The sequence below is a fragment of the Globicephala melas genome, chromosome 13 (assembly GCF_963455315.2).
Source record: "Globicephala melas chromosome 13, mGloMel1.2, whole genome shotgun sequence".
NCBI lineage: Eukaryota > Metazoa > Chordata > Mammalia > Artiodactyla > Delphinidae > Globicephala > Globicephala melas.
The window spans coordinates 72,336,846-72,349,635 of record NC_083326.1 but is presented as its reverse complement, the minus strand read 5'-3'; the positions used below and the strand labels follow the sequence as shown (position 1 = coordinate 72,349,635).

Below are 12,790 nucleotides of genomic sequence, written 5' to 3'. Positions count from 1 at the left end.
GTGGGGTGACAGCCAGCCTCTGACACTAGGCTGCTCGAGGGTCCCACGTTTCCTTCCTACCTGCCTTCCAGACGGGGCTCCAGGGGGACACCTGTGATGGTGTTGTATCTGTGAGGGTTGGGACGGAGATGCTTACCCAAATATACCTACAGCGTAGAGCAAAGCCGGGCAGAGATTTCCAAGGCTGGGGTCCCGGGCCCCACTGAGCCTTCCAAGGTAGTATTTGGGGTGGAGTTGTCTATAGCTCTTTTCACTGTTTCTACAGCCCAGAGACACTTACACTGTTTCTCAAGATAGAACCACACAGGTCAATACAATCCTCAGTGTATTTAGCTGAAATTGTATCAACTCAAAAGGTTCGTGCTGATGACACTCATCAGAGGTTTAGATCGGCAGGTAAATCATTAAAAAACAACAGTGAGGAAAGAGATGGTTACTTAATAAATGCATATAAACAGATATTAATTATCAAGACACGAGGCTCATGGGAGAAAAGTAAGCAAGATCCGTGGGTAGAGAAAAATCTGAGATTAAATGAGGGGCTGAAAATAAGAGCACCAAAAGAAGTTTAAGAGCACAGGATCTCGATGTAAATTGCAAAATGCGAGGAATTGGATTGAAAATGTAACCTCACGCATGTGCTTTTTATAATTATGAAGTTGTACTTCAAAAGAAGCCTAATATTCACAAATGAACCTATCTACAAAACAGAAATAGGGCTTCCCTAGTGGCGCAGTGGTTGAGAGTCCGCCTGCCGATGCGGGGGACGCGGGTTCGTGCCCCGGTCCAGGAGGATCCCACATGCCGCGGAGCGGCTGGGCCCGTGAGCCATGGCCACTGAGCCTGCGCATCCAGAGCCTGTGCTCCGCGGCGGGAGAGGCCACAACAGTGAGGGGCCCGCGTACCGCGAAAAATAACCAAACAGAAATAGACTCACAGACATAGAGATCAGACTTGTGGTTGCCAAGGGCGAGAAGAGGAGGGAAAGGGATGGACTGGGAGTTTAGGGTTAACAGATGCAAACTATGACATTTAGAATGGATAAACAACAAGGTTCTACCGTAGAGCACAGGGAACTAGATCCAGTCTCCTGGGATAAACCATAGTGAAAAAGAATATTAAAAAAAGAATGTATATACGTGTATAGCTGAGTCACTTTTCTATACAGCAGAGACTGGCACATTGTCAATCAACTATACTTCAACTTAAAAAAATTTTAAAAATAAGAAGTCTAATATTAAGTTAAAATATGAAATTACTGATAGTCAACCATGCTGACCCACAAAAAGAACCATTTTGTTATGCTTCTCTTGCGAGTGTGAATGTGTGTTGTTTTCTTGGTAGCACGAACGACATGCAGCCCAACTGCACGCACAAGCGATTTGGGCCATAGTAATAGTGGTGGCGGATGTATGATTAAATCCTTACAAACTCCTCGAGAGCAATTTAATCCCCGTGTTACACATGAGGAATTAGGTCTCAGTTGGAAGAGAAAGAATGGGGATTCCCACCCAAGAATCTGTGGCTCCAACGCCCATGTTATCACCACTACACCTGTGTCTCTGGACAGCCCACACGGCCAAGGGGATTGCTCCCAGACTGACCGCGCTACAACCAGCACCCATGGTCGCCATGGGAAGGGTCTTCCCCAGCCAAGTACAGACCCCAAGGGTGCATGTCCCACGTCTGCCCCCTGGGGGCAAGTCTGTGCATCGCGTCTCGTACTTCCTAGATTCCAAGAACTTAGGGGCTTAGCGAAATGAAGAGAAGGTGGCAAACTAAGTCAGCTTCCTATTCTCTGAAATGTCAGTGTTCATCACTGTCACCGCTACAGCAGTTAAGAAGCAAATGGAGTTCCCTCGGGGATGGCCTTTTATTCATCGCCACACACTTCACTGGCTTCAGATCAACAAGACAAACTTTACCTTTGCAAGAAATGCTCGTATTTCCGTCGGTACGCAAAGCCAGCCCGTCTCACCCGCAGGTGCTCCATCAGCCCCAGGTACTTGATCTGATGCCTTATGAGGAAGACATCGAACTTGCCTTTGGAAACACAGAAGGAAGAGTGACGGTGAAGGACCCTGTGGCTCTGTTCCAATCAAGGCAGACCAGAGGCTGCAAGCTGACGATATGTGGGCTGGGTCTGGCCACGAGGCATGTTTTGTTAGGTCCTAATTGTGTTTCTCTTAATGGGGGAATTTTACAGGAAAGTCTGAATTTCTGGTTTCTCTTGAAAATCCATGAGATCTGGCCATTCTGGGCCTAGAGCCCCACATGGCAACAAATGGCCCTAAGGAAGGAGGACTGCCCCTTTAGACAGGGTGTGCCCTCTCCAGCTGGCCACCGTCCCCTCCGTCCCCTATTGCATTACAGCTGGTCTGCTTCCCTCATTCGCTCTTCCTGCCTGGATTCTATAAGCCTTTGACTGTACAGCTTTGTTATGAGACCACGGCACAAGCTTAGAAAATACCCAAGTCATAGACCATTTTGGAAGATTCTTCACTGGCTGGAGAGAAGCAGTGTTGCTTCCCCTCACGTCTGAGGTCTGCTTGGCTCAGCTGTGTTAGTCCTGCAACTGGCCACGCTCTGAGCAAAGCTCACACAGGACCGTGAAAGGAACCCTCCTCCTTATTCATTTGCCTTCTATTATTTAATACAGAGAACAAGCAGCAGGCCCGTGGTGGTTTTTAGGACTTGCCCCACTGTCGTCTCGGTTTTCCGCCCAGCCTCATTTCCCTGAGCTCAGCGTTCTGAACAATTCACAACTCACTGGGTTCTTTACTCTCGTTGGGCTTGATGCAACGGATGTACGAAGGTTCCTTAGAGATGAGAATTTCCAGAAGGCTGCTCAGACTGTTTTTAAACTGAGTCCCCACCTGCAGGGAGAGAGAGAATGAGCTAAACAGACACTGTTGCTCCCCATGTATACAGAGAAGACTGGTTAAATCACAAGACTGGCCCTTTAGACCCAAACACTCGACAGACTGTTTTGCTTGTTACCTGTCACAAACGGTTTTGTCCATTAAGAGAAGGCTTTGAATGTCCTGGCCTGAGAAGCCCAAGCTCAGTCTGGTCAAGTGGAGGCTGGACAAGCATCTTTCCAGGATGCTTCCCTCACTTGGCGAATACAAAGTGAGCACCTCGTAGGAGCCAGCATTGCCGCTGAGCCAGTCACCCTCCACCACCTTCCTGTTTCCTTGTTACCAAGCTTCCTCTATGACACTCGCACTACTGTAATTTCTTTCTTTATTTGATGATACAGTAAGTCCCCTACATATGAACAAATTCCGTTCTGAGAGCACATTAAGTCCAATTTGTTCATAAGTCCAACAAAGTTAGCCTAGGTACTGAACTAACACAATCGGCTACGTAGTACCATACTGTAATAGGTTTATAATACTTTTCACACAAATAGTGAATTAAAAACAAACAAAAAATAAGAAAACCTTTTTAATCTTACAGTATAGCACCTTGAAAAGTACAGTAGTATAGTACCACAGCTGGCATACAGGGGCTGGCATGGAGTGAACAGGCAAGAAGAGTTACTGACTGGAGGAGGGAGAGGAGGTGGGAGACGGTAGAGCTGAAGGACCGTCAGCAATGGGAGATGGAGGGCGAGCTGCCATTTCACTCACGCCTGACGTTGCTGGCACGCACGTCTGCATCTTTGCAAGTTCGCAACTTGAAGGTTTGTGTGTAGGGGACTTACTGTATCTTCCTATACCATCTCCCACTAGACTGTAAACCCCACGAGGGCAGGAACACTGTCTGTTCCGTTATTGGTAGATACCCCTGTACCCAGCACAGTGTCTGACACACAGTAGGTGCTCAATGAATGTCTGCAAATGAACACACTGGTTCTAACCCTGGAAAATATATATTTAGTAGAACATTTAGAGAGTGATACTTCCAAACAAAGGAGAGGACAGCTTAAAAAGCATAGGTAACTAAAGCACTTGCACCCTCTGGGTGATTTTTGCTACCTTTCCAATTTTGCACAGGCATTTCCCCCTGCCACTCACTGTTGGTGGCCTTCTCCGGTTTTCTAACTCGGCCACCCGGAAGCATTCCTTCAGGATTCTGTTTTTGGACCTGCACAGCACCTGTAGGTAAAGAGAAATGAGTACCACATTTGCTGCTTCAGAAATCATTAAGGGTCTTCAGGAAAGTTCACAGAAGTGTGCACAGTGGACCAGAGCCATCTGCCTTGGGAGCACTTGAAGAAGAAGAGGGGAATAAACACAATCATAGGGGCTTCCCTGGTGGCTCAGTGGTTGAGAGCCCGCCTGCCGATGCAGGGGACACGGGTTTGTGCCCCAGTCCAGGAGGATCCCACATGCCGCGGAGCGGCTGGGCCCGTGAGCCATGGCCGCTGAGCCTGCGCGTCCGGAGCCTGTGCTTCGCAACGGGAGAGGCCACAACAGTGAGAGGCCCGCATACCACACACACACACACACAAAAAACACAATCATAGGGACTTCCCTGGTGGTACAGTGATTAAGAAGCCACCTGCCAATGCAGGGGACACGGGTTCCAGCCCTGGTCCAGGAAGATCCCACTTGCCGCGGAGCAACTAAGCCCGTGCGCCACAACTACTGAGCCTGCACTCTAGAGCCCGTGTGCCACAACTACTAAGCCCGCGTGCCACGACTACTGAAGCCTGCGCGCTTAGAGCCCGTGCTCCGCAACAAGGGAAGCCACCGCAATGAGAAGCCCGTGCACCACGACGAAGACGCAACGCAACCAAAAAAAATTAATTAATTAAAAAAAAAAACACAATCATATGTAGAAGAAAATGTTCAAATACCGACCGTCCCCGACTTACGATGGTTTGACTTTACAGTGGGGTGAAAGTGATGAACATTCAATAGAAACCATACTTTGACTTTTGTTTTTTTAACTTTTCCTGGGCTTACAACACTCTCATGATGCTGGGCAGCCCAGCAAGCCACGGCTCCCAGTCAGCCATGCGATCACGTGGGTGAACCACCAATATACTCAAAACCATTCTGTTTTTCACTTTCAGTACAGTATTCAATCAATAACGTGAGATATTCAATAATTTATTATAGAATAGGCTTTGTATTAGGTGATGTGGCCCAACTGTAGGCTAATGTAACCATTCTGAGCACCTTTAAGATGGGCTAGGCTAAGCTACGATGTTCAGTAGTTAGGTGTAGTCAATGCATTTTCAACTTATGGTATTTTCAATATATGATGGGTTTATCAGGATGTAACCCATGTAAGTTGAGGAAGATCTGTACTATATCCCGTGCTCTGTCTACTTGGTGAGGCCATCTGATTATTTTTCCTTGGACATGATAAAGCAATAATTATTTCCAGTCCAGCTAGTCTGCTACAGAACACACCAGCTCTTTAAGAATGATCTCCAAGATACGGTGTTAAGTGAAAAAATAGCAAGATGCAGAACCACATGCATAGTGTGTATGAAGAGAAAAGAAACAGGGGGAGAGACACACACACACACACACACACACACACACACACACACACACGTCGTGGTCTGTACCATCCCTAGGAGGATACACAATAAACTGGTTAGAACAGCTGGCTCTCAGGAGAGGGACTTGTTGACATGGGTCCAAGGACATCAGCTTTGGTATGTCTGATTTTTCCTTCTGTGCATATCTTTTCAAAAATTTTAATTGGACACACACACAAATTTTTTTTCCTTATAGCCATACGATGGAGGATGATTCAGCCTTAAAAAGGAAGGAAATTCTGACACATGCAACAACACGGATGAAGCTTGACAACATGATGCTAAGTGAAACAAGCCAGATACAAAAGACATATACTGTGTAATTTCACTTATATAAGTACCTAGAGTAGCCAAATTCATATACAAGGTAGAATAGTGGTTGCCAAGGGCTAGAGGGGAGGGGGAATAAGGGAGTTAGTGGTTAATGGGTACAGAGTTCCAGATTTGCAAGATGAAAAGAGTTCTGGAGGTGGATTGCACAACAATGGGAATGTACTTAACACAACTGAACTGTGCACTTAAAAATGACTGACATAAAAAAAAAAAAATGACTGACATAGTAAGTTTCAGATTATGCATGTGTATCTTGCCACAGTTAAAACTTAGAAAAGAATTTTTTTTAACTCACCCCAATTTTAAACTCACAGTGGCATGAGAGAGTAATTTGCAGATAGGAAATTTTAAAAATTAGAAAGCACCCATCTCAGAAAGTACAAGGAACTTCAGCCATGGTGGAAAAAGTGGGAGATTTAGAGATTCTTCCTGTGGGAAGCACCCTCCATGGATGGGTTTGTGAAGGGGATGGGCAATGCCCACAGAGGGGAAAGCCACAAGGGGAACACTGTCTCCCATTTGTCCAACAGGACCTTCCACTCCAAGAGGAAGGCATCAACAGACCCACTTCACCGATGGGGAAATCTGCCATGAGACACCCCCGACCAGCTGGGACAGGGTCCGGCTGAGACTCAGACCCAGAGAGCACCGCCTGGAGCAAACATACAAAGTTAGGAATCGTTTATCCATCCTGAATCCCAGAGGTTGGGACAAGTGGTCCTAAAGTGGTAGAGAATAATAGGGAAGGGCAGAAAACATGCCTGAGATGAACCGTTTGCATGTTCTCTCTGAAAATATCTCTCTAGGTTTATTTAAGCTTTTCATAAACCAAGCTCATTAAATACGATCCAATTTTTAAAAAAACAGTTAACTATTTTAATACAAAATAAAGGCTTAAAAAAACCCCGCAGTTTTCTCTGATCAGTGAGGCATATGAAAAGAGATGGAATTTCATTGGTAGCCCCAGGGGCATAACCTGGTTCCAGCCCCACCTTGAGATATGATCTTGAACAAGTCATGATCTCTCTGGGTCTCAGTTTCTTCATCCTTGGATTGTCTCACCCCAGTGTATTCCCACTGCTCCAAGACAAGATCTCTACTCCTCCCTGGAGACCTCATCCTGCTGAGCTCTCAATGCCCCCCTCACTGAACACATGCTGAGCTCACCTGGGCCTCAGGGCCTTTGCACATGCTGGTCCCGCTACCTGGAGTAGCCCCTGATCTTTCCAAGGCCAAGATCCTTCTCGTTCAGGTTTCAGCTCAAAGTCACCTCAACGAGGGTGTTTTCTCTGACCACTTAAACTAAATTTAAAATGTCCCTCTCAATCATAGTTCCGTATTTTCTTCATAGCACTTCTCACTGATGGATAACTTAATTGTGTATGTATTTATTCTCAGCCACTCCTCCCTCCCTCCCCACCCTGCCCCCAACCCCCGATGATAATAAGCCTCCTTGAGAACGAGGACTGTCCTGTTCACCACTGAGACCCCAGAGCTAGCACCATGCCTGGCACACAGGAAGGACACCACACACATATGAATGGGTTTGTTGAGTCAAGTGTTCATACAGATGATCTTAAATGTCTGTTCCGGCCATGACATGCTGGAGTTCTAATGTAATGCATGGAAGAGAAAAATCCAGAAAGCCAAATCTACCCCAAAGTCAGTATCACAGGTGGTATCTCATAACCATCAGAAACACATGTACTTAAGTTTCAGACTTACTTCTTTCAGATGTCTGTAGAGGAGATCATTGTTTTTTTCCAAGAATCCTGTAAAACATTGAATAAGAAATCCCTGAATCAATGTTTTTGACTAAAAATACAATTCCGTCCCAACTGATTGTAAAGGGAAATTCTAAAAATAATCTTTTAGGATGAGAGTTTCTCAGCCTTGGCAATACTGACATTTGGGGCTGGATCATTCTTTGTTTTGGGGGCTGTCCTGTGTATTGTGGACGTTTAGCAGCAGCCCTGGCCTCTACCCACTAGATGCCAGATCTCTAGACACTGCTAGATGTCCCTGGGGGATAACTCCATCCTTGGTCAAGAACCAAGTCCTCAGAACTGACCTATAGCTCACATGCTACACGCTAAACCCCGATGAGCTATCACATGAATGTAGAGTCCTTACACTGAGTATTGTACACGTGCCCTAGTAAAGAACTACACATACAATGAATGACATTGAAACCATGGAAGGGAGCTGATTGCCAAGGGCAGCCAGGTGAGACTATGTAGATGGATGAGAAAATCACCCCCACCACTGACAAAAATCAAGCACAAGCACTTGGACTAGTGGTACCCAATGGCATCAAAGGAAGACACATTATTTCCAATTTTAAAACTTGGCTTATCAATGCTCACTTAAAACCTAGCCAGTTAGTAATTAAATTAGTAACTAGATGGCATTATAAAGTCAAAACCAGCTAAAGATGACATGCATCAGGAAAAAAAAAAAGATGCCTCAGCAATGTCTAAGATACAACCTTTTTAGATGACAATTTGGACTTATCAAAACTACATTTTTATTGCGGTAAAACATACATAAAATTTACCATTTAAACTATCTTTAAGTGTATAGTTCAGTGGCATTAAGTGAATTCATATTGTTGTTCAACCATCCATCCATCTCCAGAACACTTTTCTTTTTCCCCAACTGAAAATTTGTACTGGTTCAACACTAACCCCCCATTCCTCCTCCCTGAAGCCCCTGATAACCTCTACTCTACTTTCTGTCTTTATGAATTTGACTACATACCCCATGTAAGTGGAATGGATTTGTCCTTTCGTGTTTGGCTTCTTTCACTTAGCATAATGTTTTCAAGGTTCATCCATGTTGTAGCAGGTGTCAGAATTTCTTACCTTTCGTTTTTTGGTTTTTTTTTTTTTGCGATATGCGGGCCTCTCACTGCTGTGGCCTCTCCCGTTGCGGAGCACAGGCTCCGGACGCGCAGGCCCAGCGGCCATGGCTCACGGGCCCAGCCGCTCCGCGGCATGTGGGATCCTCCCGGACCGGGGCACGAACCCGCGTCCCCCGCATCGGCAGGCGGACTCCCAACCACTGCGCCACCAGGGAAGCCCTCTTACCTTTTTAAGCCTGAATAATGTTCCATTGAAAGGACAGAATACATTTTGTTTATCCGTTCATCCATCGATGGACACTTGAGTTTCTTCCACCTTTAGGCTATTGTGAATAATGCTCCTATGTACACGGGTGTACAAATAGGATATATGCCCAGAAGTGGTCAAAAGGAACTTTTGATAGAATCTTTAACTTAGCAATGCCACTTCTGGGAATTTATCCTAGGTATATAATATGCACAAATTGGCTAAGTGGGAAGAGACAAAAATGTCAAACACACCAGCGTTTACAAGAGACAAAGCTGGAAACAACCAGAGGCCATCAAACAGATGACAGGACACAGCCCCACAGGGAGTACCTGTAGCTTTTCAGAAGAAATGCAGAGGAATCTGTTTGTTGCTATGGAGAGCAAATGCAGGTCTGGAGGCAAGAGGCCTGAGTGTGTGACCTTGGTCAAGTTATTTAACTTCTCTGAGTTCAGTGCCTCATAGATTAAAAGGGGGCTAATAAGGCTACCCACCTCACAGGGTGGTTCTGTAAGGTCTAAACGAGCAACAGAGGTAAAGCATTTGGGACAGTGCCTGGCCCATAGTGGGAGCTCAATGAATATTAGTTGGGAGTCCAAATGATTGCCGATATCCATTAAATGAAAAATGCAAAAGAGATAACACAAAACAACAATCTGTGTTACTTAGATGTGTGTGTGTGTGTGCACACGTGCACGTCCCCACGTGTGTAAGTATATGCATAAGACATTTGTATTTTCCAGTTGGTTCTTGTATTTACCTCAGGGAGAGACTAAGAATAAAAGGGGTTTTTAGTTTTCCTTTTGTACTTTTCTGTACTGTCAGAAATTTCTAGCCTTGCATGTGTATTACTTTATTCTTAAACAAAAATCAATAAGTTATATACATAGAGAGATTTGTCCTATTTTAAAAGTTTTTTCTTTTTTATACCACTCTGTACTTAAGGGAAAAAACCTAATACACAGTATTTTACTTTTTAAAGATTTTTTAGCAAAATAAACTTCTTTAGAAGTAAAAATTATCTAGAACCTAAAGCAGAAGTGACAAAAGAAAGCGTTTGAAAAATCCTTTGGAAAAAATGTTCACAGCAGCATTATTTATAATAGCGAAAAAGAGGAAACAACCCAAATGCCCATCAACTGATGAAGCGATAAACAAAATGTGGTGTAACCATGCAATGGAATATTATTTGGCAATTAAACAGGAATGACAACGTGGATGAACCCTGAAAACATGATACATTATATAAGTGAAAGAAGCCAGACACAGAAGCCCACATGTTGTGTGATTCCATTTCTATGAAATGTCCAGAATAGGCAAATCTACAGAGACAGAAAGTAGACTGGTTTGTTGCCTAGGGCTGGGGGAGAGGGGCTGGGGGAAAATGGGGAGTGACTGCTAATGAGTAAAGGGGCTCTTCTTGGGGTGATGGGGAAATGTTCTAAAACAGAATGTGGCGGTAATTGCACAATTGCAGAGTGAATATACTAAAAACTGTTGAACTGTACACTTCAAACGGGTGAAATAGATGCTATGTGAATTATCACAATAAAGTGGTTATATATAAAAGTAAAAACTTTTAAAATACTTTTAAAATGGCGTATTTGCACGCGGGGCTAGGGAACATTTGAGACAGATGTCCAGCAGTTTTTCAGTGGACTCGGGGGCACCTGCATGGCTGTGACCTGTAACCTGTGCCCCACGGACACTCACCCTTGGTGCAGTATGTGACCTCTCCTGCATAGTGGAAGAGCCGGAACTCCATCCAGCCAATCCTCTTTCTGCACTTTGGACCTGCCAGCTTCCGGCTGCAGCAAGACAGAAACAGACACGAACTGAAACTTTCTACTTCACTGCCACAAAATGCACCAACATATAAAGCAAAAGAGTTATTTAGGATTGTGACAATCAGCTGAAGTCCAGCACTGAAAGCTAACCGCAAAGGGCAGCTCCCAGGAAACCTTGCCTCCGATTTCTTCTGGCTACAGACCAAGGTCTCTCTAAAATTAGATCCTTCCTTCTCATAAGCACCGAGGAATGGGAAAAAAATACATGAGTCACAGAAACACATTTATTTGTACAATGAAATAACTTCCATTTTTCTAGGTGATGCCTAAAAGTCAGTTTTACTACTTTACATTTTGATGATGCTCAGAGACTAAACTACTGATGAAACATTGTTTTTCAGATCCTGGTGATTCATAATTTTTTATAAATTTTTTGAAATGTATATACATATATATTATGTACACACGTATCCCAAGCGCACAGCTCAATGAATTTTTGCAAACTGAATTCTTCTGTGTGACTCGCATCAGATCAAGAGACAGAACATTACTAGTCGCTGAGAACTCCCAACCTTGAGCCCTCTCCAGGTACAACCTGACAGTTAACAGAAGAGGTTGTTTTTACCTGGTTTGATATTTCATAGAAATGGAACCATATAGTATGTACTCTTTTGTGTCTGATTTCTTTTGATCACATGCTTTTGTGATTTACCTACATTATTGCATGTATTATAGATTGTTCATTCTCATGGCCATATATGATCCCACCTGTGAAGATCTTACAACTTATTTTCCCATTCTTGATTCATATACTTATCCAGTTCCACTTATTTATCCTTTCAATAGTCTATAAGGGGTTTGATGAAGCCACTGCAATTTGCTGAATCTTTGCTATGGCCAGAAATTACACTAGATGATTTATGTAGTCATTTACAATGCTATATGGTAGGTATATTAATTATCCCATCTTGTAGAAGGGGAAACTCAAACTCAGGAGTATTGCTTGCCCAAAGTCACGTGTCTCATAAGTGGCTGAACTGGGATTCATAACCAGCTCCCTACGACTCCAGAGCACATGCCCTTAAATTCTCTCCTTCTTGTCTCAAAGACTATGTTAAATTTCTAGTTGATTTTCTGGGGTGCTGTAAATGCTCTATGTCTTCATCTGTGGGATGGTGATGTGGGTACACACAAATATCATAATTCATCTGGTTGTACAATTCAGATCTACATACACCACTGCATGAATTTTATACCTGAATCAAGAAGAGACATTTCATGCATGTGGACATGTCCAAAATGAAATGATGATGAATAAAGACACAAAATCTTAAAAAAAAATTCTACTTGGAATTCACATGAGCTTGACCCCTACCAACAAAAGTTGTGCAGTTGGCGTATCATCATATTTCTAGGAATGAAGAAGTATCTGTACTCTTGGAGAGCACTGTCCATATATCCAAGATAACGGAGATACAGTTGACCCTTGAACAACGTGGGGTTTAGGGGCACCGACCTCCACGCAGTCAAAAATTTGTGTATAACTCATAGCTGGCCTGCCGTATCCATGGATTCAACCAACAGGGGATGGGATCACGTAATACTGTAAGTATTTACTATTGAAAAAAAACCCATGTATAAGTGGCCCCACGCCGTTAAAACTCATGTTGTTCGAAGGTCAACTCTACGTGACCTTCCCCCACGCAGCAGCCTCGCAAGGAGACACCTACGTTTGGAAGTGTGCGTGCTTGCCCACTTTCTCTTCCAATCTCTCCAGGAAACTCAAGTCTGTAGCAGGACCAGGACGAATACATTCTTCATCCTACAAAACAGAAACAGAAGTCTCTGTTCATGGCGCCACCCTCCATCAATTCCAAGTTTAAATGCTTCCACCAGCTGGGGCAAAATGTAGTGGATTGAAATATATCATCTCACACAAGTTTGGGTGAACATTTCTGGGGGAGGAAGGGTAATCCATCACACGTGCTCCGCTTCTCAAATCTGATCAGGGAAGCTTGGAACCAGAGAGACTGGAAATTTCCATGAAAAGTCAACTC

The 12,790-nt window shown here is 44.1% G+C and overlaps 1 protein-coding gene across 4 annotated transcripts in view; it reads right to left on the bottom strand.

The window, feature by feature from the left end:
• The window catches only part of MYO1H (myosin IH), a 143,921-nt gene that overhangs the window by 16,199 nt on the left and 114,932 nt on the right, over positions 1–12,790 (bottom strand). For all 4 annotated transcript variants that reach the window (XM_060310194.1, XM_030860621.2, XM_060310195.1 and 1 more), the window contains exons 14-19: positions 12,464–12,555; positions 10,660–10,754; positions 7,562–7,608; positions 4,023–4,103; positions 2,771–2,876; positions 1,926–2,043 (exon numbers count right to left, since the gene is read on the bottom strand). In XM_060310194.1, the coding sequence (XP_060166177.1) occupies positions 1,926–2,043; positions 2,771–2,876; positions 4,023–4,103; positions 7,562–7,608; positions 10,660–10,754; positions 12,464–12,555 (539 nt within the window). The remainder of the gene's footprint in view (positions 1–1,925; positions 2,044–2,770; positions 2,877–4,022; positions 4,104–7,561; positions 7,609–10,659; positions 10,755–12,463; positions 12,556–12,790) is intronic.